The following is a 26,396-nucleotide window of genomic DNA, read 5'->3' as shown; positions in this document are numbered from 1 at the left end:
CATCATCACACTTTTCTTTTGTAGTTTTACACATCACCTACTGCGTGGAGGCTGGAGGAAATGCATACAAAACAGTCACTAATCCCGTTCTGATGATCCAGAGGAGAGCTGTATCAACTGTAAACAGCTGATTGTCATGAATCTACCAACACGCTAGCCGGTGAGACGTGGTGGACTTTAAATCTGCATAATTAATGTATGAAGTCTTCCGGGCTGAGTCAGTGTAAAGAGGAATCATCGTGTTTACAGAAACAGAGACGTACAGGAGTTAATTTGTGGAATAGTTTTGAACAGAAAATGAAAAAGTATAATACACTTAACAGAATTTTACAAATATTTTTAAATTAAGTTGATTAACAACCACTGGGGTATGAACACTACCTTGTGTATGAATTTTGTTGGGTACTTTTGGGTGTAAGATCTCTAAAATTATTAATGTGGCCAGGCTGCCATGGCGAGCTGGGAGTGACGCTGGGCTGTTATGGATAGAACAGCTGGTAAAGGTACAGCAAATTAAAAAAAAAAAAAAAATGTTTCCCCAGGGACTGTTTTTTTTTTTTTGTTTTTTTTTTTAATCTTACTTTGCCTGATTTCAAGTGATTCAACTCATCACAACACCACAGTGCTGCTGCTTATCAGAAACGTCCTAACCCTGAGCCGCATGCACAGTCACTGGTTTGGTCCTTTAAAACACGTAAAAATATTGATTTCAGCATCATCTCAGTCACACTGAAACAACATATTTTTCATCCCCGGTCGTCACTGATGGACCTCCAGTGTGCCACTGAGAGCAACATCCTGTGAAATCCCCCGTGCCCTAGAAAGTGTAGGGGGTGGGGTGGAGGCTGTAATACGCAGAGCGACGCTTCAGCCATGCGGTATTGATCCACTACAAGCTGACTAGTCCAGATTAAAGAGAACAGAAATGAAAGCAGCTCCGTACACGCTGCACACATTAATGCAAATGTGCACGCTGCCTGCAGAGGAGACACACACACATGAGCACGTGTACGCAAGAATGCGCGGCCCCACACACTCACACACACACACACACACACACACACACACACACACACACACACACACACAGCTCTCCTTTGAGCTCGGTGGCCGCCTGCTCTGAGCCCATATGGACGACACTCCCAAGGCCTGTTGGGTAATTGTGAGTCATGAGTATAATCCTGTGAGTGTGAGCGTGGCAGGTAGCAGCTCCTGCTGTGTGCCGCTCGCGTTGTGTCGTCATGACCATCAACCTGTTACTGGGACGGAGAGGCTTTTGCACATTTTGAGCATTTTCGGAAGCTGGTAATTTTACTGAAACTCAGGTATGTTTTGCCTGAGGTATTGGTTTTGTGCTTTGCAAAATTTTCCACTCTGTCCCTTTTTTTTTTTTTTGTAAATTTTCTGTGCAGGCAAAAAAAAAATCAAAGGTACAGCGGTGAATCATTATTATTATTATTATTATTTTAAGCGAATCTCTGATAACAAACAGAATCCTGGACATTAATTTAACACTCCTCATCTCTTTTCTCTTCTCTGCTCCCTGTGACGTCTCCACTTATTCCTCTGCCTACGCTGAAAGATTTTTAATTTTTTTAGGATAAAATGAAGGACATTAGAAGGGAATTCCTGTCATGCTTATTTTACAGATGTTTTATGCCCTCATCTAGATATTTTAAGTGGTTTTATCCTGAGTCTTCCAGCCCCCTGGGTATTATACAAACTACAACATGGATCCAGTTTACTCGCTAGTATCGACAGCTCTCTATCCTCTGGCTGTGTCTCTGGTATTGATCCTTCTGTTATCTACAAATACAGAGTGATCAGTCAATTAGCTTTCCTTACTGTCTCTTGCTGAAGTCCCGGAGAGGCTTGTCCCAGAGTGACTCCGGGACTTGGTGTAAAAACGTGACATTTTTGAGAGATTCCTGTCTGGTTTCTGTTCATGTCACAGTGCAGAAACAGGGGATTTGGGTTGGAAGTGCAGGGTTGATCTGACACTGCGTCTCTGTTGGTCTCCTCACTGATCATTTGTGGTGGGCTGAGGCTCAATACTTGGACCAGTTATTTTCTCCTTGTATTTGCTTCGTCTGGGTCATATACCTAAACACCAAAAAAACAGTCTGTATGGTGTTTACGGAACAAAACACGAAGGTGTCATACTCTAATGTATTCCTTAGCGGACAGGAGCTTGATATTGTTAATTAATTCAAGTATCTTGGAGTGATATATGACTCAACCCTAACATTTAAAAATCATGTAAAAAAAAGTGGCAAACAAGGTTAAATTCAATTTGCAGAATTTTAAACAAGTTAGGCCCTTTCTTGACACCAAAGCAGCCAAGATGTTCTTACATACTATGATTTTCTCACACATTGAGTATTGTTTTATAAACTGGTCACTGACTAGCATGACTACACTTACAAACATTGAATCACTCTTTAAGAAAGCTATAAAAAGCTTTGAGAATTTTAGAAATTTCAAGTATGCTTGTTCTGTGTTTAAAGTGTTACATAATCTTGTCCCTCCTCTGCTGCATGGCTTCTTTCAAAGACTTGAAAGCGGTAATAGCACACAGGCTTTTGTAAAAGGGGACTGTGTGATATCATTCAGACGTACTACTTTTGGACAAAACGTACTGTCAATTATAGGAAGTAAACTCTGGAATAGTTTGCCCCTCCCAGTAAGAGAGTGTCCTACTTACAACACCTTTAAAACTCACTTAAAACAGTGGCTACTGGTAAACCAGAGATGTACTCACTATTAACTACCACACATCTCATCATCCAAATTTAATGCAGCTAGATGTGGATGAATAATGTCATTGTCATCATCCTGTGTCTCCTTTCTTTTGTTTGTTTGTTTGTTTGTTTGTTTGTTTGTTTGTCTGTTTTGCTGTTTGATGTCTTTGTCACTATGTTAGTCTTTATGTCACCTGCCTAGGGACTACAGATGAAAAGTAGTTGTTTTTACTAATTCTGGCATATTTGCATGGGTGTATCTTTCACACAAATGTTCATGAATATGCATTGTCCCTATTAAATAAACCAATAAATAAATAAATAAACATGAACAGAGCGCATGGTGTCTCCCTCCATCGCTATGTGGATGACACACAGCTGTATATCTGAGCCAAGCCCAGTGAAATAACACATGATCCTGCCTGTGTAGCTGCTGAATGGACATTAGAGCAAATTTGAACTTATAATGTTGGGTTGTGTAGTTCCCTGGGTGTGATGTTTAGCACATCAACAAAGCAGATTATGCCAGTAAAAAGGTCACAGTGCTTCATTTTTGAGGAAATGAAAGTCCCCATGAACTGACTCCACATGACTTCCACTTCCTGTAAAAAAGGGCATCCTAAATAGTGACATCATTTCACACGAGTGGGTGTAAATTAAAATTTCCACTAATAAAACCTCCATTCATCTTTAAGTATAATCTTATCCCAATGTCCCTTCAGATTAAATTGTCTTTCTCAAACTGAGATCCTGTTGCTTTGCACTGGTGAATGATCTTTCAATCCAAACATCCCGTTTCAACAAGAAATACATAAAATCAAGAAAGTGAGAGTCAAAATCATGAGGTCATTAAACGTCTCTTTCCTTGTTATTTTCCTTTTTGAGTTGGAAAGTAGATCCGGCAGGTAACATCTGCAGGAAACTTACATGTTGTAGTCTTGTCTTTTTAATGCACTAGAATTATTCAAAGTATTATATTATTAAGTTATTTTGGGAGCTGTTTTTCTATGGGGTGAATGGAGAGATACAAACCCAGTGCTGTGGATCAGCAGCCCAGAGGAGCTCAGAGCAGCTGATGTGGAGGTTTCAGCTCCACGTGGACTCACATCACAGCCAAAGATCAGTTTTGCTTTAAGGATTGTACGTGTTATAATTTTTTACAATTAAATGCAGACAAAACGGTCCTCGGTTTGGGCACTGAGCATGATTGTGTTCAATGAAATCTGATCTTAGTGATTTAAATCAACATATCAAACCTGCCTCAAGGAGCTCTGGAGTTCTGTTTGACCCCTGCCTTGGTTATGAGCAAGGCATAAAAACACCTGTCCTGTTATGTTTTTTTTTTTTTTTTTTTCACTTGAAAAATACCGCTAAAATCAAATCTACACTGAGTTTTATAGTTTTAATGCTACAGCAAGGTTTTTCACCATGACTAAGGGACCAGATCTCCTCCATTCTAGCATTTCTTCCCAGGTTGCCTGTTAGAGGACTTTTAAGGCTCTGCAAGGCCCCAGCTCATCTTGTTGAACTTTCACCCCATTATGAACCTGCACCAGGACCATATGTTTCCTCATCATTTAAACATGCAAATGTGGTGAAGTGTAGTGGAAACAGACCACAGGCATTAAAACATTAAACTGTGAGTGGGCATGTTATAAGTGTGTTCACTTTTATTTTAACCCTCTTACCTGTTTTCCCCTCGTTCACTCCTGTTTAACTACGTGTTTTGTGATTTATTTTGAGATTGACTGTTTTGTTTGTTTGTTTGTTTTTTTTTGGGCTTTGGCTCCACTGATTTTCATTTTGAATTTTATTGCTCTTAATTGTGACGCACTCTCTAACTGTGATTTGAAAAGTGATGTATAATTAAAGATATTATTTAAACTAAATTTCTACCACTAAAATTTGCCTAAGAGGACGGGACTGTTTCCCCTCTCTGTCCTTCTTCCAGACCTCTGTTGTTGAGCCTTTTTTTTTTTTTTTTTTACCATATTGGTTGTTTTAGTTTTTGTTGATGCAGTATTTTTTGGTGGGCTCTGTATTTTCTCCTGCTGCTGCCTCTGTGGTGCCATTTTCTCCCGCTTCAGGCGGCGCGCTGGCTTGTTTTCTGATCAAAAAAACGGCTCTTTTTTCTCACCCAGGATGCACCGGGAAGCTCGGTCGCAGGCTCCCACAGGGGACACGTGTTGCATTCACACGGAAAATGCAGAAAATGCAACAGATAGACATGGTGATATCAATACAAAAAGACGTTCTGCTGATCAAGGCGTTTGTGCCTGTGAATTCTGTGTTTCACCGGCTTTTTAAAGACGTCCAAGGGCATTTCTTCAAATCCCAGCTCTGTTCGCTTCACATTGTGCGCTCACAGTTTAAGCTGCAATAAATACAGGCTCTTCACCCTTACTCCACTTTACTGCATCACTGCTAAATATGCACACTGACCCTGGACTGTGCATATTGCTATTGACATAGACCATTATACACACTATATTACAGATATCCTACTCAGTGATCCATGGGATTTACCGTAAGTAGTATCAAACTGATGCAAACTATAAGAGGATGGGGTCTTTTAAAGGCTGTTGTGAGCTCTAATGCAACTTAATGCGTTTATGAAAGTATAATGCATTTTTATTTATACTGGCAGCTGTTGGTCTTACTATAATCACCAATCAGAGGTCCTGGTTTACCCACCTTTTCATCTATACCTCACTGCTCATGACCGGCAAAGGCTTCAGTGACGAGCTGTTCCATTAGCGATGTACTACAGTCCAGTCCACATGCTTTGCTTTGTGCTGCGGCTCCATGCAGCAGCGGCAGTGCACCCAGACGTGATGGCGAGTAGTGATGACACCGCCTGTTGTGTACAGTCAGGCCAAAATGAAAAGCAGGTTAAGCCCGCAGCCTATAACAATAACCTCACTGTTACATAAAAGTCCAAAGGTGATGCTGCTCTGCAGAGCGATTCATTAGATCATGCACAGCGAAGACAGGCAGAGAGACAGAGAGCCAGACAGAGAGATGAGAGAGACGGTGACATGAAACAAAAGGTCACGGGTGAGACTCAAAGCCATCGCGGCACTCGGTTAAGCCGACATGACGCTCCTTAAGACCTCAATCAATCCTTCCAGTTTTATGATCGAGTGTGCTTGCTTTGGCACCAGCCTTTCAGTTTCCAGGCGGTTCTTAATTGCAGCTTTTGCAGTTTGGATAATGGGGAGGAAGCCTGAGCTTTCTGTCAGTTAGGCTGCCGAAAATATCCCTCGCCTCTCGCTCCGGTGCAGCAGCAACAGTCAATCAAGAATGAATGAATGAATGAATCAGCAACAATCAGACAAGAACAGATTCCCCTGAGGCCCGACATGCTAAAAATGTATGTGCTGGTTGCATGTTCTTCTTGCCTGAAATTTTGCAGTGCGCTCCTTGCTGAATGGCTGGTTTTACTGTTCTGAATTTGAAAATGCATCAGTGGACTGGAAATGTTTAGGACTGTGAACTGCAGAGTAAACTTGTCGTGCTCAAAGCCAGTAAAAATAACCACTAAGAGAAAAAAAACAGCAGCAGGATGGTAGACATGCAGTACAGTTTGGATGTGGTTTGTTAGAGTCACACTGGATGAAGCTCAACTACAACAAAACTAACATCATGAGGAAGGTATGCAGCAGAGATGGGGACTTGAGTCATTGCGACTTGGACTCGAGTTGACTCGAGTCGCTGTTTTAATGACTTGAAATTTGACTTGACAAAAAATAAAAAACTTGAGGCTCGACTTGGACTCGACTTGAGACTCGGGACTTGACTCGACTTGAGACATGATGACTTGAATGACTTGATTGTTGTTCATGTTTTCAGTTTGAATATAAAATATGAATTAAAAATCTCTCGCCTGTAATATTACCTGGTATTCGAGCGCACGGTGGAATGGTGTTGCAATGATTGGATGACGACCCTGCCAATCAGTCATGGCCTCTCTACTACCTACCTTACGTTGTGGAGAAACACGACCCTCATATCAGACAGTCATCATCATCGGACAGTCATCATCATCAGACAGTCATCATCATCATGTTGGTGGGAGCGGGAGGAGTGCCGAGAGTCATTCTTTTTGTCTTTTGTAACTACAGCTTGATACAAATATCTTATATTTTCTCGTTATTAAGACCGGATTCAGCAGGTAAGATTGTAATAATGTGACTTGACTTGGACTTGACTTGATCTATTACAGGACTTGACTTGACTTGCCCAAGAAAAAATTACTCGGGACTTACTTGAGACTTGAAGGTTAAGACTTGAGACTTACTTGAGACTTGCACATGGGTGACTTGATCCCATCTCTGGTATGCAGTTGTTGTAAACTGGGTAAAACTAACTCACAGTAAAACGTGATTCGATCTACATCTGCAGCATCATGAAATGCCAAATCCGACTGAAAACCACCACTGATTAGAGAGTTTACATGTTGAGTGTCCACAGTCAGAGAAGTGATCTTTTACTGATGAAAAGTTGATTTGTGTGTCTGTGTGTGTGTGTGTGTGTGTGTGTGTGTGCTAGCCAGATGGAATAGTGACTGTGTGTTTCTATCTCTGTCATAAAGGACATAGTATGTTGCTTTTATCTTCACAGCTCTTATTTTCTCCCTTTAAATCAGGATAACAGGTGCACTCAGCACAGTGTTAGCCTTTAGCACAGTGTATGCTAAAGCATGGAGCCTACTATTCCTCAAGATAGTGATTGTTTATTATTTTCATCATCATCATCATCATCATTTTGACTGTGTATATAAAGTGTAATGTGTCAGCAGTGTTAGTGTTAGCATGGGGCGCTGCAGCCAGTGACCCGGCAGGGCCACATGGAGGAGGTTAGTGTGTGTTCTCATCGTCAGCTGACCGACAGGACACACTGCGAAACGCCCGGTGTGTTCCTCTGACCTGACTCAGCCTCGTCTGCTGCATTTACTGCCATGAGAAATGTTCATACGCCGCTGCAGAGCAGGTGGCAGCAGGCCCTGATCAAATTACTGCTCTGATTACATTGTGTCTCATAGTGATGGCATTATATTCCTCCACTAACTGAGTTATACAACCACCATTACAGTAAAGACAGACATGGAGACAGAGACGGAGACGGAGAGGCTGTGATCTCCTGATTGATCTTCATGTTTCCGACTTTGGAAGTGTGGGAGTGCCGATGAACTGATTCAATGAAAAAGAAAGAAAGTGTAAAAAAAAAATAAAATAAGGAGCCACTCAGACCGAGTCTTGGGTTGACTGTGTCAAGCCAGAGCCTGATACTGTGTGCTGTACTGCTGCTTCACACACACACACACACACACACATACACACACAGGCATGCAGACATGCGCACACACACTTTGCTTACGGCAGTACATGGCGTCGGCTGAGGACTCGCCATGTGCGCACGCAAACACACACACACATGCATGCACAATCTCATGAGCCTGGCTTTTAAATGGCAGTGAAATATGGAGTGTAATTAGCAGGAGACCCTCCTCTGGCTGATGATGAACACGTCGACTGTTTATCCAGTTGAGGAGCCGTGGTGCTGATGGGAGCTCTGGTTCCCACAGGCCTGATCTCAGCCCAAATAACTCTGTTGTTGGCTGTCATGACGCCGGCGATCGGCCACGAGCCTTAACTGACTGGAAAATATACGTGTCTCCACTCGGGCCCCCAGTGGAATATTAGAAAGAGCAAACCAAACAGAGACATTTCACTGGAGATGTGTGTGTGTGTGTGTGTGTGTGCATGACAGTGTTTATGCATGTTCTTGTAATGAAAGTACTCCAAAAATATGTGAGGCAAAAAACAAAAGATGACAAGCCCAACAAATGTCTTCATGTATGTGCATGTGTGTGTTCTCCATACGCTGACAGGCAGCCGCACCGTACACTTCCTAAGTGCATGTGACTAGGTCACCATGACAACAGAAATCCCTCGGGTATGCTGAGAGCAGAATGACGTCACTGGCTCTTGTGTGTGTGTGTGTGTGTGTGTGTGTGTTTGGCAGTAGCTGAACTAACCGTTGGGCTTGCAGAAGTGGTGGGAGTACACTCTCCTTGAGAAGGCGAGACGCAGGGGGTGAAATGGAAGAGAAAGGCAGATAGAAAGAGTGGAAACAGAGGAGGTAAGATAGAGAGAAGACGGAGGAGAGACAAAAGACACACAGAGAGGAAAATTAAAAGACGCATTAAAGGCAGAAGGCGTGCAATTTACTGTGAGAGAACGCTCCACCACCATTTTAGTTTCTGCAAGATGCCCCTACACATCTCGTCCCCGTCACCTCCTCATGCATTTCTGAACTGTGAGCCGGTGCAAGAGTGTGTGTGTGTGTGTGTGTGTGTGTGGATACATGTATGCCTCTGTAGCTATCTTTACAAATGTCTTTTCTGTATTTGCCTGCATGGGCACCTGCGTTTTACATATGCACTCCTGTGTTGTACGAATGCATGTTTATGAGCGCAGGGATTTGTGTGTGTGTGTGTGTGTGTGTGTGTGTGTGTGTGTGTGTGCGTGTGTGTGTGTGAGTGTGTGTGTGCTTACTGGTCACATCATCATGTCTGCAGTTACTCAATGCCCTTTCTTTCCCATAAACATTAAAGGCGGGGCGGGGGAGGACATTGATCACTGTCATCCTTTATTTAGTCACTACATCATTTTGCACTGACAAATGCATACATGTGCGCGTGCACACACACACATACACACACACACACATACACGCACACACACATGCCAAAGACAGACTACACCTGCATCCACATCCACATATTCACTCATACACATACAAACATACTCACAATGTAAGCACACGATGCCAGTGCTGAGCTAAACACACACACACACACTCACACACACACAGAGACAGGGCGTTCACACACTCTCAAACACCCCGGGCTCGGAGGATATTTTCTCCGTTTAGCCAGACAGACACTATCGATTGGGCGCTGGGAGAAATTCTCTGAGCAGATCCATGGGAAAAGTTTCACTAACTGCTCTTCATCACTCACCTCCTGCTAGTCGATGTGTGTTTCCTAATGAGCTTCCCAAAACACTGAGGTGTGTGTGCTTTCAGATGCTTTGTGTGTGTGTGTGTGTGTGTGTGTGTGTGTGTGTGTGTGTGTGTGTGTGTGTGTGTGTGTGTGTGCTGTAGTACAGCCTACGGAAGCTAAAAACAGCCCTGCTTGCAATTATTTTCATAATGCCGCGATAATCTGATGATAACCAAGTTCATTTTGTCGAGATAACGAGCTAAATTAACCCGTCATCACGAGAAAATGAGCTTTGCTTTCTCAAGGTAAATTAACTTGAACTCCAATTTTCCCTTAAATTTCCCCTTAGGTACCTTCAAAGTCAGAATATATATTTTCCCATTCCCATATTTTCCCATTGTGCAATAATGTCACATCCATGCTTAGTATCTGCTGAGGCTCTGTCACACTAAGTGACATATTGAGAGCCAAGATGCTGTTTTGGCTGCAGTTTCCCTTGTAGGTTAATTTTCACGGGAAAATGGGCTTTACTATGTCAAGACAACAACATTAAAAATAATAATAATAATAATGATAATAATTGCAAGCATGGTCATCGTCGGCCATACTGTGCTGTGTGGTGGCTTATTATTAACCCTGTGAACTGGAGCACTAATGGATCAAAAGTACGGGGTGGGGAAAAAAATCAATTCACTTAAGTATTGTGATTCTTTTTTTATGATTTTTAATTGATTTTTTTTTCTAATTGCTGAATCAATTTAGAGTAGATAGACGAGCTACAAAGCACGCCAAACTAAATATCACTCTAAAGTCATTAAGGTAAGGGAATTTTGTCGAGGGAAAAACTGTCATGGCTGTTTCCAGCGGGGTCCCTTGACCTCTGACCTCCAGATGTGTGAATGAAAATGGGTTCTCTGGGCAGCCACAAACTTTACAGACACAAACTAGAGGAGGATTCAAATAACAAATTGTAATATCAAATCACAATGCTTAAGAATCACAATTCATATCTAATCGCAACCAAAGTATCATGAGAGTGTCGAATCGGGAGATAAGCATATCATCCTGAAATCACACAGGAAGGCAATGCAGGAAGATTTGACTTTTCCGTTGTCTCCAATGGGCCTGCCGTTTATCTGACAAATTAAAGGCATCTTTCATTGACTCATAGCTTATGTATGCCATACATAATGTTTTGTTTGTTATGTATGTAAATGGGGGGGAAAGGTAATTTTGAAAAGTGTCATCATGTTTGTGTCTAATTGTGAGACAAACTCCCACACAGCGCTCTTTTATCGAAGCACCACTTGTAGTATTGTATTCAGGTTGGACACTGGCTCTGGTTTTTCATCTCACTGTTATGCAAAACAGGGCGCTCTCTCAGGATTCATTAATAAAGGGGAGCAGAACATTACCAAAATATTAACAGTTCTGAAACGCCACTTCAGAGGAAAACATTCAAACACAATGTGCGTCTTTGTCATTTGCCGTCCCTAACAACTTAATTGGGTGATTTTGGTGCAAAAGTGCATGATTCTTACAATAAACTATACTTAAACATTGCCGTGAATCATTTCCCAGCAGGGATCAAAACAGTTCATCATATTTCATCTGAACGGATGCTGTTTCAGCTGGGAACGAGGCAGTGAGGCGTGGCTGCTGGGAACAGCACGGGTTCCAGCCCTCGACACCCAGCAGCTCAGACACGGGCGGCTAGTTTGACATTTTTATCTGAAACAAACTGAACTTTGCTACAGAGCTAGAGCTTATAACGCATTATAACACGAGTCCACATGGTGCTCAGGTCTCCTCATCAGCTGCGGCCGCTAATCCACAACGCTGTGTTTCTGTCTCTGCGTTCACTCCCACAGCAAAGCAGCTCCTGAAATAACATTTTAACACAAAAACCAACATGAACAAAGTGGCTGATGCAAATATCAAAAAACAGTTATTTTCCAATTTGAATAGGAAAGTAGATCTGGCAGGGAGCATCTGCAGGAAACGTCCATATAGTAACTAAGAGATAAGTACTTATAATTATAAGAGATAGTACTTGTAAATAAATAATAATAATAATTGTAAATAAATAATTGTAATTGCACAGAAAAAAAATGCATACTGGGACTTGCTGTTTGTTATATTGACAGGATCTGCTTTGTTGGTATTAGTTTGTGTGCTAAAAGCATTATTTTGGGAACTATCACACAATAAAAGTGAATGCAGTGATACAAACACAGTATTATGGATTATCATCCCAGAGCAGCTGATGAGGAGGTTTCACCACCATGTGACACCCAGGGAACCAGACAACTCAACACTACACCAAAGATCAATTTTGCCCTAAAGCTCTGATAAATTTTGTGTTACAGACTGCAACATAATATTTATTAATTTATTATTTTTGTAAAGAGGAAAATGTAAATGTGCCAGAGTTCGCCTGGCTGTTTTTCAGCTCCAGTAACATCAGTATAAATAGAGAGTGAAGATCGAGCAGAATGTGCTGGAACTCCATTTAGTAAGAATTTAAGAAAAAGAAGTTCCATCAGTGAGGAGAAACAGAGCTGCCCCTGAGCTGGGAGTTTTGTGGTTTATATGTAATAATCAAAGGGGAAATATGTGCACTTTTTCCTGCCTCATAGCTCAAAATGGCCGCTGTGTATTTGTGGGGATTCAAGAATTGCTGATCATCATCTGGCTCCCCAAACCCGCTGCCTGGCCCTCGCTCTTTGCAGGAGCACCAGGAGCAGATCTTTACATTCTGCAGCAGATGTGGGCTTTTCTCCTCTCATGTCCCAGGCTCTGCCGGTGATTCTCCATTAGTGGATTCTGTTCATGTGGTGAGACTGGAGCGCCGGCAGGTTTTCGGCAGCACTGGCTCTGCTCGGCTCAGCGGGGACTGCAGCTCCTCGGAGCAGCGGAGTGCTGTTATCCATAACTACTCCTCCTCTTATTCTCTCCGTCTGTGTCTCCATATCTTCTTCCCTCCCACATACTCTCTCTGGCTCTGAGGCTGCCTTTCCTACACATTCCCTCGCTCACTTGCACTCTGCTTCTCACACACATATTGACTCCTCTCACACACTTTTTCTATCAGTTCAGGATCACGGTGCTGTGTGCAGCGTGGGGCGGCATAGTGCTGCACTGCTGCCTCAGCAGGGAGGTCCTGGGTTCGATTCGATTTGAATTGGAGATACTAAACTGCCCCTCGGTGTGAATGTGCTTGTGTGTCTGTCCTGTGATGGACCGGCGACCTGTAGCATGTGATCATCAGTCTATCATCATCACATGTATTGTGACTGATAAACAGAGGCCTCTAATTATATTTGTTTCTATAAAAGTTTCTATAATTAGCCACAACAAGCAGACTAGCGGGCTACTGTGCCAGTGATGCTGGCTTTTTTGACAACATGTTGGGTTTAGAAGGTATGTGAAGCATTTCATACAACAGTCAGTCCTTTTCCCAGGAATGGCAATTTATCTGTTTTTGCAAATGAACTCTTTATTTCTACAATCAACACAAACAACCAAAACCACCGATGAGATGATTTCCACCCTCCACCTGCCCGCCTCTGCACTGAAGTGTTAATTATGTGATACTAAGTCACCTTTGATGGGAAACCTTTTTATTGCTTTATGGCACCAAGAAAGTTTTTACTGCACAAAACAGGGCACATTTTACTTACTTTATTTTTATTTAACTGTAATCCCACCCCACTATGCTGATTTCTACTCTTTGGCTATTGTCAAAGGCTGTTAAATGGACAGTTCACCCATTTGGAAAAACGGGATATTGTTTCACTTCCTCACTAGCTGTTTTGTAGGGTAGAAGTGGTGCTATATTGCTGCAAAAATTATAATTTAACTCAAACTTTGTTTTTTTTACGGTTTGAGTGGAGTAAGTCCACCTCAATAACAGTTAAGCATCCAGCCAGGATCCAGCACTCAGTAACACTGAGAGGACAGAACAGCTGGAGGGGAGGGACGTAATATCATTTTTTTCTCAAAATGGGTGAATTATCTCTTTAATGGCTGTCATCCTTTACAACAAACAGAACCGCAGGGACCAGCAGTCTGCATTCTGAAAATCACAAAATGTGTTGCATCTTTGATTGATTGTACGTTAGTGGAGGGAAAGTATACAACGGATTTGATTTTTATTCAAGGTCAGCAAACAAAATAAAACTTCATCAACTCACTTATAACTTTTGAGCGACACACGTTCAAGTTCAAGACAGTCAAGACACCCTGGAGCCTTATGGTCACACTGGTTTCTCACCTCTCCTCTTCTCTCTGTGCTTCAACGAGGGTGTGGCTCAGCTGCTTCACACACACACACACACACACACACACACACATGCACACACACAGAGAGGCAGGTGAGGTGAAGACAGCGTTACTCGAGCTGACGACAGCTCCACGTGTGACGTTGCTGTCAGTGCAATAAAAGCGTCTCGCCGTCCCCAAAGCAAATCCTCTGGTGTGACTTTGAAAGCCCTGGCACACAACATGTGACCACAGCATCGCGGTAAAGCAGTGCTCGAGTTGAGGGGGGATGAGGGTGGATGGCATCCTCCCTGAAATAAAAACGGTCAAAATCATCCCCCCTGTAAAACTTCCATCCTCACTTTTCATCAAGTGAAAAAAATTGACCATTCCCCCTGATTTTTTTTTACAACTCGACTACTGCGGTAAAGTATTGTATCAGTGAGTGTGAGTGCAGGTCCATGTGTGTTCATCCATGGGTCCAACAGCAAATTCAAGTTTGTGGCTGTCAGTGAAAGGCCTGCGTGACACTGTCTGGGATCTGCCGGTGCCACTCTGTATTTTTCATCTCTCCCTACAAGCCGGTGTGCTTACTATGAATTATGCACTGCTGTGTTTGCAGCAGTAAGGCCGAGCGTGACAGCGTGTGCCCGCCGAGATGTCAAACTCTAACTGACGGCTGTTTTTCTGTGTCTGGCTGTTGACTGGCTGTTGACTGGCTGTGTTTCCAGAACGTCAGCTTTTCAGGAACAGAGAGAAACACTGAGGCTTTCAGACGGAAACACTGACTGACGCCTGTGCAAAGTTTTCAGGGCCACAGGACTACGCATTGCGACCGAGAACTTCATTCAGACATAAAAAACAGAAGTCAAACAAGCTGCCGTTCTGTCCTAATAACGCGGATCATTATTGTGTACAAAGGATTTGCCTGTGCAGATGATTACAAAGATAGAGGAGACGGTGATTATTGTTGCTCTGGTGGGGATGAGCTATTCAGAGGATGAGCATAAGCAACAAAAGGGTCTCGTTATGGAAAAAAAACGGCAGATTGTTATGACAGATGTCACAAACAAAAGTGTTTTGTTGTTTCAGTAACTAAAATAACTAAATTATTATCCTTATATTATTCCTGCGGCCGACCAGCACCTGATTGCAAATACCGGATGTGCATGAGGAGTTCTGCTCACGACTAAAATATTATCTTGGAAATGTAAAAGCACAGGAGAAATTAAATAAGAAGGAAGAGAGAGTGTGTTCTCAATTTGCTGTTTGCTAATACATTCAGTAAGAATTTTAGGGCGTGGCTATACAGCAACAGTGAGTGTGAGATAATAGTGATGGACTTGCATCGCAGGAGCCTGTGCATGGAGGTAATTTTTACTTTTTGAGGGGTTTGTGATTTTCTGTTTATGTTTTACTATCAGCGTTGTAATACTTACTTTTTGTGCCAATTTTGGGGTTGTTTTCTGGACGTTGTCTTGCAGCATTTTACAAATTTCTTGCCAATTTCTGGGTCATTTCTTGCCATTTTCTTGCTTCTTTCCCGGTGTATTTGAAAGATAGAACAGCCAGACAATTTCACAAACAAAACAAAACATTTTAAAATTGACAGAAGAAGAGTTAATGATTGGGAAAACTGAGTTAACTTGACTGTGCTGTGCTTTGGTGCTCTCTGGGGGGCCACTGTTGGGTCTATGAGGCTCTATTGAGGTCAGCTCCCTCTTTCCTGTTTCCCCCTTAAACCGCCAGCTGTTAAAGCGCATGAATTATCTTGTCATCATTTATTCATAACAGTGGGATTGGCTCACTTACCACTCTGGCCTATATTGATATTAAAGACCGTCCGAAAGCATTCAAGGACTGTAATTTCTGGTTTGGGTACCTGCGGGACGGGGGACAGTAAGAGCCTTGTTCCAGTACAGCGTGCTGGTCTGTGTCCTGCTGGCTGTGGTTCATTTAGTGCCATTTATTAGCTCACCTTCCTCTTCGGGGACGGTCTGCCACAAACAGCTTGCTGCCCGGCAGTAACAACCCTGGAAATGCTGGCTTTTTTGTGTAATGGAGATTTCTATTTTGGTTGACAGCAAACTAATCGGTCCACTTTGGTCAAGTCTGCATCTAATGGCCATCTAATTCACAGAGTGTGTTTTCAAGCCCGCACAGTGTCCGTAACACCCTCTCACACCTCAGTAAAGGTCACGTTTAGGATAAGATATTTATTGCACATGCCTTTCATTTATTTGTCCCTGTATACCTGCATACTGTTGATAATATATCATAGAAACTGAGCTTAATGAGATTCTTGTGTTTTGTCACATGCTTCGTCTGTGGGATGTGCACACGAGCTGTGTTAGATGATCATGTTAAATCCAGAGTCGGGACAAAAGCGAATACATGTTGAGTAGATGATTCTGGATATCCTCAAAAAAAAAAAAAAAACTATGCAATGCTTATGTATTTATAAGCATAGCAAGAATACAGACCACAGCCATCACCTCTGCATGTTCACATAAAACAGGCATGGGTATATATATTTATCCACAAGCAATCAAAGACATTAGGAAATGAACACTTCCATCAGAGTGACAACCTCACAGCTGATCTCTCCCCCCACCCTTCTCTCCCCCCTCCCCCCAGGTCCTGAGGAAACACTGATGATAAATGGCCGTTTCCTCCCGAAGCTGACAGAGTCCTTGCAATCAGAGACCGGCCATCAAGCGAAAGCACTCATCATGGCAGCCCCCTGCCTCCAGACTGTGCAGCCTGACCCTCACTGCAGACCTTCTCACTGCTGAGGGAAGGAAAGTCTAAAAAAAGTCTCAGAGAAGCTCGCCAGCGAAGGAAATCACCCAAACCATGTAGTGCGGCTTTCTCCGAGCCGGGGGGAGGGCCTGCGTTTGAGTTTTCATTTATTTTATTTTTTTCTCCGTTGTGGCCATTTTTGGATTCCTGCACGTTTTGCTTTGTGAGCGCATGCGGCTGCGGACGGTCCATGTGAGGTGAGGAGAAAGCGACCGAGAGGAAGAGAGAGGAGAAGTGATCGAGAGGAAGAACGAGTGAAAGGAGGGAAGAGATGGTTCTCCACACCTCCCCCTACCCCAGTGCCTGTCTGCACTTCCTGGATGGCCTGTCGTGGAGCCTGGTGTTCCCCTGCTACTGGCTGCTGGACCGGCTGCTGGCCTCCTGCGTGGCCACCTCTCTGGAGAAGCGTCGGCGCTCCCAGGACCCCTGCTCCTTCCTCACCTTGTGTGTGCTGATCTCCGCCCCCCTCTACCTGCTCCTGCTCCTCGCCTCCCTGCCCTTCGCTCTGCTGGGATTCCTCCTCTGGGCTCCTCTGCAGGCGGTCCGCCAGCCCTACCTCTACACCTACCACAGGTGAGCACAGCGTTCCTATCCAGTCCACACATGGACAGCACATTAGTTTGTACTGCAGACACATGGAGGCAGTCAGCAGGCTCATGGTTTTTCAGTCTTTTATTGAAAGTCAAACCCAAGTTGACTCAACAAGCCGAGGACTCCTATTTGAAGGGATTTTACTTCAATAGGGACCCTTATAGTCTAGTAGCCAGCCCCAAGTTTTATTGTAGAAATGTGAAGTATACATCCCCAGCATACAGAAAATGCCGGGTGCTAATTTGCATATGTTGGGCAATTTGCATAATTAGCACAATTAGCAGAATTAGTAATATTAGTAATTATTAATATTGTCAATATGGGCAATTATGTTAATTGTGCTAGTTGCGCTGATTATGCAAATTGGCCAACATATGTAAATTAGCATCCGTCAGTTTCTGTATGCTGGGGACCTATACTTCACATTTCTACAATAAAACTTTGGTGTACTCAACATTTCCGGGTTCACCTAGTTGGCTACTAGACTATTATATCAAGAGAGATTTTGGTTTAGTATTGAATCAGTTTAGCAATCAAATAAAATCAGAAATCAGAAGAAATCAGAATTGGATGAAAACTATATCATTTTAGAATAGTTCTAAATATAGTTTTGTTGTCCTTTTTCAAATGTTTTTTGCTCATTTTCAAGTGATGTTTTTGCAAATGTCCTGATTCTTTTTTTCTTTTAATCTACTCATAAAATTATGCTAATTTGATGATCACCATTTTTCCCATATTTTTGAAAGAAATCAAGTGAATTTGTGCAGGTTTCTGGTGATTAAGATATTGAGATGTCATGTTTGAACACTGACAAATCATGATGAGCTAAAATGTTAAATTGGTTGTAAGACATTTTCTGCAGCTGTAACAATTTCTGGTGAATGAAATGACAGTGAAGTTGGATTATAGTTTGTTTTGCTGAAGACCTTGACCCTCGAGGACCCCGCTTTGAGAATGCCCACATTATCATCAGTGGTTTTCAAAATGAAGAGCACATTAGCTGTAACCCCTTCCTGTCGCCCCTCTCTGCCACCTGTCTGCCTGACACTCTGACAGGCTCTGTGTAAATGTGTGCACTAATGAAACAGACAACAAGGTCTCATTCCCGGCTCATGAGGCACAGCAGGCCGGCCAGGAGCCCCGGGGCCGCCCTGGGCAGTCTGACACCGTGTGGCATCCATCAGGTTTAGCTGGGAGTGCTGTTCTGAATCCCATGGGAGCTCTGCGCAGCACACACCAGCACGGCCGACTTTAGGGTTATGGCCGGGTTAGGGTTTACATCAACACTGTTTTATTTATTTAAAGCACAGTACCAGTGATTTCAGTGTTTGGTCCGTTTACTGCAGTTACACAAATATAGATTTTTGATGGAAGCAACCACCTTACCAGCTAACAATATCGCTGGCATTCACAAACCACAGAATTGGCTGTTGGCTGTAAAGCCATACATGTCATGAGGGACTATTTTCTGGTGTAGAGACCAGAGTCCTCAAAACTAAAACAGTGCTGCTGCTTTCAGGAAAACTCATGTGGAGGACTTTATTCTGCTGATGGAAAACTGGAGTGAAGAAAGTCTGAAGGCTCTAAAGTTAATTTTCATATCTTTGTGGAATGAATGGAAACCAACAGCTGGAGAAAAGGGAGGACAGCATTAATTACGCTAAACATGCAGAATCACTGGTACGGTCCTTTAAGCAACATATTTGATGAGAGGATGAGACCAGCTGGAAAGAAATCCAGCTTCTTGTTTTGTGCCATTAAAGAGTGAGTCTTCAGAGGGCGCCAGTCTTCTGAGGGATTGTTTATTTACATCTATTACATTTATGTCTCAACATTAATGTGGTGATGATTTATGAAAATAAAAATGCATCAGATAGCTTTTTTAACTTTTAAGATCATTAAAATATACGGGATTTTTTAAATCATTTTATTCATATACAATCCTGAAATTAAGTATCAGAAAATAGTATAGTAATGTTTTGTTATATTGGTGCGTCGCCCTGCTTTCCAAAGAGCTTTGAACCATATACCTGACCTTTATAGCTTTTGAGATAAAGACCTTTTTGTAAAACTAGTTGAGTTGGTCCTTTTGTAATCAGAGAGCATAACAGGCTGCATCAGAGGTGCACCAAGCACAACTGCAGGAGGTTCAGTGAGTCTAAATGGTCTTCCATAGACCTGCGGCAATTTTGCATAATGCACCTTTAATATGAAATAAGATGAAAGCGGTCCCCACAGAGAAACAGGGTCACTGCAGCAAATTGTCACAGAATAATGCAACAAGTTTTATAAAAAAAAAAAAACAAGGTTATAGAAACGGAGGTCATAGAAATGCATTAAATATGAACTTATTTGCATAACCACTTATGTTTAATATATCTGTGGTGAGTATGGTGTAGCATTAGGCTCTTGTTGGACTTGTGCAATGTTCTTGCTGTCCTCTGCAGACCAGACAAGAACCAGGCGGAGCAGGGCTCGGCCGGGCCCGGGGGCGCCGGGATCGGGGAGTGGAGGCCCCAGGGCAGGAGCTTCTGCTTCTGCAGTGCCAATGTTTGCCTCCTGCCTGACTCGCTGGCCAGGTTCAACAACCTGTCAGACACCCAGAGGAGAGCCCGCGAGGTGGGCAAGAGGATCCGCAACGGTGCCAGTCGACCGCAGATTAAGATTTATATCGACTCGCCTACCAACACCTCAATCAGGTAAGAGGAGCTCGCTTAAGGATTTTTAAACTTATTTTCCTTGTGTAACACATTAATTTGTTTTTGTCTGAAATATCTATGAAACTTTGGTTTTCTGTGGCAAATCCAACATGATGAGTTTCCATGAAGCTGGAGGTGCCCTTGGAGTAAATGCTGCCATTCCTTAGCTTTAAGTTTGTTTGTTTGTTTCTGCCTTTCCTTCCTTCTTTCTTTCTTTCTTTCTTTCTTTCTTCCTTTCTTTCTTTCTTCCGTCAGTGCGGCGTCCTTCAGCAGCCTGGCCACAGGTTTCCGGCGTACCTCCTCTCTGGACCAGCGGCCAGACCAAACACATACCACTAACAGCCCTGCCGACGCTGAGACTGAACCTCTCACCGAGTGCCCAATCCACCCCTCAGGTGCCACTGACTGTCCCGTCCACCCCTCCACAGCGGAGCAGGGTTCCCCCGAGTGCCCCCTTCACCCAGCCGGGACGGACAGCACCCCAGACTGTCCGCTTCACCCTGCAGGGGCCAACAACAGCTCAGACTGCCCCGTTCACAATACAGGAGGTACCCCGGACTGTCCCGTGCATGCCTCAGGGGCTCAGAGCAGTCCAAGCCACCATGACTGCCCCATGCACGGGGAGGGGGTCCAGCCTAAACCTTCTCCAGACTGCCCCCTTCATACCTCAGGGGTTCAGATTAGCATCAGTGCGCCAGAGCCAGACCCTCAGGAGGAGGAGGCTGAGACAGGAAATCACCGGCCTGGAGAGGCGGCAGGAGACACGGGCAGCATGACCGCCTCACGGGAGTCCCTCGCTCGCTACCACGCAGGCGGCGGGGACGCCGGGAAGGACGGAGGAGGGATATCCTCCAACAACACCCTCTCTCACGTCCCGCGCACGTCGATTTTTAAGCGTCCCGGACGAAAACGCCGCCACGGAGACGATGGGTTTGACCACGAGATCTCAGCCTTCTTCCCGGCCAACCTGGATTTCCTGGCTTTACAGGAAGTGTTCGACCACGAAGCGACGACGAGGCTGCGGCGGCAGTTGCATCGCTACTTCCCGTACGTACTGAGCGACATCGGGCGCTACGGCTGGAAAGGCTGCTGCTCCAGGTTCAAGTTCCTCAACAGTGGCTTGCTGTTGGCCAGTCGCTACCCAATCCTCGATGCACGGTACGAGTGTTATCCCAACGGGAGAGGGGAGGACGCCCTGGCTGCCAAGGGAGCGCTGTTTGCCAAGGTCAGACATTCACATTACACTCTGTCTCCTTGTCTCCTTGACACTTTCTCTTCTTCCCCTTGTTTTTCTTGCACTGCTCATGTGAAGCTGTGGCTGGAATGCATCCATTATGTGGAACTGCAGTCACACGGTGAGACTGACCACTGCCAAATCCAGCCTGAGGGAAGGCAATGCAACCAATATTTAATTTTCCATATAAATACACACAGACACACACCCCTTTCCCGGAAACCAATGTTTCACTTTCAGTCAGTTTCAAACTACACTTTCTTTGGACAGGTCTGTAATAAACTTTTGAGCTGGACATCCTCATCATTTTTTCTTGTCTTCAGATATTAGTTTCAGAATTGTTCTATCTAAAAGGTCAAGTTTTACACCAGTTTGAGAATGTTATGTAACTAATACTCAAGTCTTTATCGTCATGCGTGGCTGCGTTTTGGGGGTTTGTGACAGTTTGTAAGACTTTTAGTTTTTTCAGCTTAACTTTCACAGAAAAAGACAACCTGAATTATATAAATCACTTCACTGTGTCTGTAGGGGCCTTTTTGAAGTGAGAACCTCTCTCTCCTTGTCTTCACGTCGGTAAAGTTACAGGGTGAAGAAGAAGTTTCTTTTTCCTCGTCACATTGCATTTCAAACTGAGCTAAACTGGAACTAAATGTCACTCCAAGCATAATTTCCATGCTTCTCCTGCAGCAGAAACGTATCCGTGCACTTATCGCCGCTTGGTGCCGTTTCAGCTGAGGGCTAATCTTGTCATCTCCGAAGTCATTATCTGTAACTTTGGCAAGGCAGTAATTGAATCTGCCCATTAAGTCTATTTATACTAAATTAACGTATTAAACATCGGTGAAAGAGAGTATGGATGAGTGACAGCTAGAGACAGAAAGAGAACGAGAGCAAAGAGGAGCCGTCAACAGTCTGACATAATTAAATCAAAATGAACTGGATCAAAACAGATCCTGAACAATATTCATCATCCAGGTGACGCGTCAACACTCATACATGTCCCACCGCGTCACGGCGCCGGCATGAAATTATTACTTCCGCCAAAGAGGATTTTGTTCTCACCGCAGTCTGTCTTTCTGTCAGCAACTCAAAAGCTTCTGGACAGCAGTGACACGCAGCTCAGGGTTTATTAATAGTCGCACGCTGTCCGATCTGCTGAAACATGCGTTAACCACCCAGACTCAAGCCGGCCCGCAAACGTTCAAATTTTGCCACGGCTGCAGCAAAGTCAGCCGCGGGATCAACCTCAAGGAGTGAGAGTGGGCGTGGCCCAGCACAAACAGGGCCTGCACTGAAACGTGAACTTGAATGTGAGCTTGAATTTCCAGACACATCGTCGTAAGATCACAAAACGTGACGAGGAGGTCGGTCGTGGGTCAAGTCAGCGCTGGCCAACTTCCCATCGTGATTGGTGGAAAGGAGCACGTTCTATAACAAAAACGAATGTGTTCACAGTCCAGTCAAGAACATCTGAGATAGGGGTGTTGGGATATACCAGTACTGATGATAGCTGTGATATTTAAAAAAATGAAATATTGATATCAAGTTACTCGTATGAGGTGAAATAAACATCAACGATTTCAAAGCGACCACGGGAACTACACGAAATACGGTGCTGCAAGTAGGCAAGTATCTTCTCATGGTGGTATCCTTTGGAGGTTGGGCATCCATGACGCTGGAAACCCCTCTGCATCATCGGCAGCTGCCTCAGGGTCCCAGGTGCACTTTGCCTGAGCCGGGCAGTGAAGACCAGTTAGGCTTCACCCGCCAAAGGCTTCCAACTGCAGGCGCTCATCAACCTCAGCCATCTTGAGCTGGTCTCGGCTGCTAAGGCTACGTCCCTGGTGGCTTTCTTTGGATGTTTGGGCCCCAGACCGACTTTCTGGAGGAAGTAGTGCAAAATTGTTTGTGTGCCCTCCTTTGGCGAGAGCCTCGTCAATCAAATCCTGGTACTTGGCCTTTTCCTGTTGCTGAGATGTGGCCAGCCTCTCCACCCAGGGCACAGCAAGTTCGAGCAGGGTTTTTGTGTTCTGGGTGGTGTGACCAGGTCCGGCCGGAGGGAAGTTGCCACCACATCTCGCTGGAAGACGGGTTTCCAGTCGGACGTGCGCTGCAGGATGGAAGGTGGATTCCTGGCAAACGTGTAGTGATGTCGCCATGAATATATTTTGCAGCTTAGGCCGGCGTCTCCACCATAGCAGTGGTCAGTGAGGATCATGGGTACTGTAGTGTTTAGTGCCATTTGACCTACCAAGCCCAGATTGAAAAAAAAAAAAAAAAAAAAAAAAAAAAGTAATTTCTCAGAAAGGATTCAGTGTTGAATAATATCTTGGTTATAGTGTAGAAGAGTAAAAATCCAAATGGGGAAACAACGGCGAAGATGCTTCTTTTCAGCTGTTATTTCATTGGCTGAGCGTGTCGGTGTGTTGGTGTGTGATGGTCTCATGCAGTGCTCGTTGGTATTGTGTGGAGTGTTAATGTGGGAAAGCACACGACATCGTGGCTCCTCCACAATGGCCAGTAAGTGATCCTGTATGAGCTGCTCCCAGCTGATTTATGTTGTGTCTTTTGTGCTGCATTCCCTCTTTGTCTGTGAGACACTGCCTTCCCTCTGTGTGTGCACTGAGAAACTACACAGAGACGGCAGCTCGGCTCTGCTGCTGTGGGAGAAAAGGAAGGAGTGCACGGCGTAAAACCCTGAAGACAGCACGCAGTGTCATGTTATGAAGTGTTGGGCAGTTTGTGTGTGCTTGTCCGGTGTGTTGTGTGGTTCTGTGTGTGTGTATCCACGTCTGCACTGTGTATGTGCTGAGTCCTGACAGGCTGTGGGTTCATTAATCAGCCACGTACTGTAACGGTCGGGATCTGACACTGGATCTGATCCACTGCCCACCTCAGTCGGTTCTGCTTCATATACCCTGATGCTGATGGTTGTGTGTGTGTGTGTGTGTGAGAGTGTGTGCATGTATGCATGTATCTGTGTGTCCATCCTGCCTGCAGGCAATGCCCTCTCCTTCCTTTGTGTGCAGCTGGTACTAGATCTAATATAGACACACTTCATCAGAGGCTGCATGCTGACACCTCATCCTGTTCGCCTGCTACCTGCTGACAGTCGCTCCGGCTTACAGGTCGGCCTCACATCCCTGTTTCACCGCCGCCTCCTATCCCAGGTCATCCCGGGTCCCTCTGACAAGCTGGCTGTCAGCCACCTGGCAGGAGCTGGTCTCTATGCAAGCTGCTTCTCCTCTGATTAAGAGCTATTCAGGAGGCAGGACTGTGGCTCACACTGCCTCTACGAGTTTAAAGTGATACTTTGGATTTTTACCCATATAGTGCTATTTGTTATTATTTATGTGTCACTGTAATACGTCCACCAAGTTTGACTCATTAATTCCTTCCCTGTTGCAAGAACGAGAGTTAGAGTCAGTTAAGAATGAAGTACAATCGAAACCAACACGATTTTACAGCAGAAAATAGTCCCGGCATTTTGGACACTTGGGGAAATTAAAACTAAATGGAAACTAAAATAAATGTGTGTTGCTGTGCATCCATCAAAACAATTTTCCAGCTTTGTGCTGCCTCTCAACATGGTGTTGTTGTCTGGTCTGTATTTACTCCATTCATGTTGGAGCAGTACACAGTTCACACTTCAGCTGAAGCTTAATGAAGCAAACTTGGTGAATGTATTACACTCGCATAGACCAACAAATACCACTATATGTGTAGGAACTGATGGCTATCGGATGTAAACATCCATCGCCTTGTACCCACAGAGTGTCCACAGATCCTTAAAAAGTCTTTAAGTACTTTATCTAAAAACAAAGTGTCTTCTCTCAGTGGGCTTAAAGAGACCACAACCAGTGCTGATACTGTGTTTGCAGGGTTACAGCAAAAGACACAGTGAAAGAGGAGCAGCATGTCATTGGATAACCTCAGTTTTGCGATGAGGTTTAGTCCCATTAGAGGCAGTGATGTTTGTGTGTTTTATGTTTTTGGTCTTAAATTTATTTGTGATAAAATATGTGTGCTTTTTTTAAATCTTAAAAAGTGTTAAACCAGTTTTCTAAGCCTGCAAATATCCTGACCCATAAACCTTGAACTTTGGGGTCGATTTTTACACTTGGTTCAGGTTGTGCTGTCATTCCTGATGAACAATATCTTACTTCTCTTGGAAGAGGGCTTAAGCTGGCTTTTTCAAGCAAGCTAACTCAGGTTATTTGTTGAGTTCAAATGGCATTGTTCTTATCAGGCCCCATGAACCAAATTGTGTACCTCAGAATGTGAAAAAACGCCCCAAATACATTTTGTATGAACACTTCCAAGGACCTGTACAGTTTGTGATGCTGTGCAGAATGACTTCAGAAAGATGAAATACTCTAAACCATCAGTGCTAAAGGAGCTTTTTTAAGCGCTACACGGGTTTTTGAACAAATCAGAGAGCTCTTTGAAATCATCACAGATCTGTGCAGTGCTACTATCCTGACCACACAACCTTTCCTTTTACTACGAGTAGCATACAACCTGTTTTCCTGCCAAAAGACGAGGCCGTGTCTCTGCATGAGTGGCTGTTCCCTTCAGCGTAACAGCACTCCGTGTTGGGTTTGCTGCCTCATCCTGATAACCTGCCTGTTCGCCAGCCAGCTGCTCCTTTTGATGTGCCTGCTGTTCCTTCTGCGTCCCCTCCTCCCTCCTCCAGACGTCTTGGCCGCCTTCCAAAGTGGTGTCTCATCGTGAACCTTTGCTTCCCGTCCACGGACCTCTGGTCATTCTCAGTCATTACGACGAGACACTCCGGCTCGCCTCCAGCCAGCTGGGATGCATCTCATTAGATGCAGCTCATTTGATGCTCCTGATGTTCACGCTGCGTCCCTCTTCCTCTCTGCTGGATGCTGTGTTGGGTCTTTGATATCAAGCACAAATAAGGCTGCACAGTCAGATAATGTTAAAGTGGCAATCATCAAGTTCGTTTGCTTTGATTTTGTCTTTATCTTTGGCACTAAGCGCTCATCGCTGTGCTGGGTTTTTGTTGTTGTTGTTGTTGTCGTTGTTTGCCTCCA

General features: G+C 44.1%; 1 protein-coding gene across 2 annotated transcripts in view; it reads left to right on the top strand.

Annotated features, from left to right (window-relative positions):
- The window catches only part of smpd3 (sphingomyelin phosphodiesterase 3), a 64,723-nt gene that overhangs the window by 16,246 nt on the left and 22,081 nt on the right, over positions 1 to 26,396 (top strand). The window contains exons 1-4 of one of the 2 annotated variants that reach the window (XM_030054660.1): positions 1,299 to 1,325; positions 16,651 to 17,388; positions 19,854 to 20,105; positions 20,361 to 21,330. In XM_030054660.1, the coding sequence (XP_029910520.1) occupies positions 17,087 to 17,388; positions 19,854 to 20,105; positions 20,361 to 21,330 (1,524 nt within the window). In that variant the 5' untranslated portion in view covers positions 1,299 to 1,325; positions 16,651 to 17,086. Of the gene's footprint in view, positions 1 to 1,298; positions 1,326 to 16,650; positions 17,389 to 19,853; positions 20,106 to 20,360; positions 21,331 to 26,396 lie in introns of those variants that run through there. The other variant, XM_030054659.1, reaches the window with a different exon arrangement.

The sequence above is a fragment of the Myripristis murdjan genome, chromosome 6 (assembly GCF_902150065.1).
Source record: "Myripristis murdjan chromosome 6, fMyrMur1.1, whole genome shotgun sequence".
Classification (NCBI taxonomy): domain Eukaryota; kingdom Metazoa; phylum Chordata; class Actinopteri; order Holocentriformes; family Holocentridae; genus Myripristis; species Myripristis murdjan.
The sequence above is the reverse complement of the archived record's forward strand: the minus strand, read 5'-3'. Positions and strand labels throughout refer to the sequence as shown.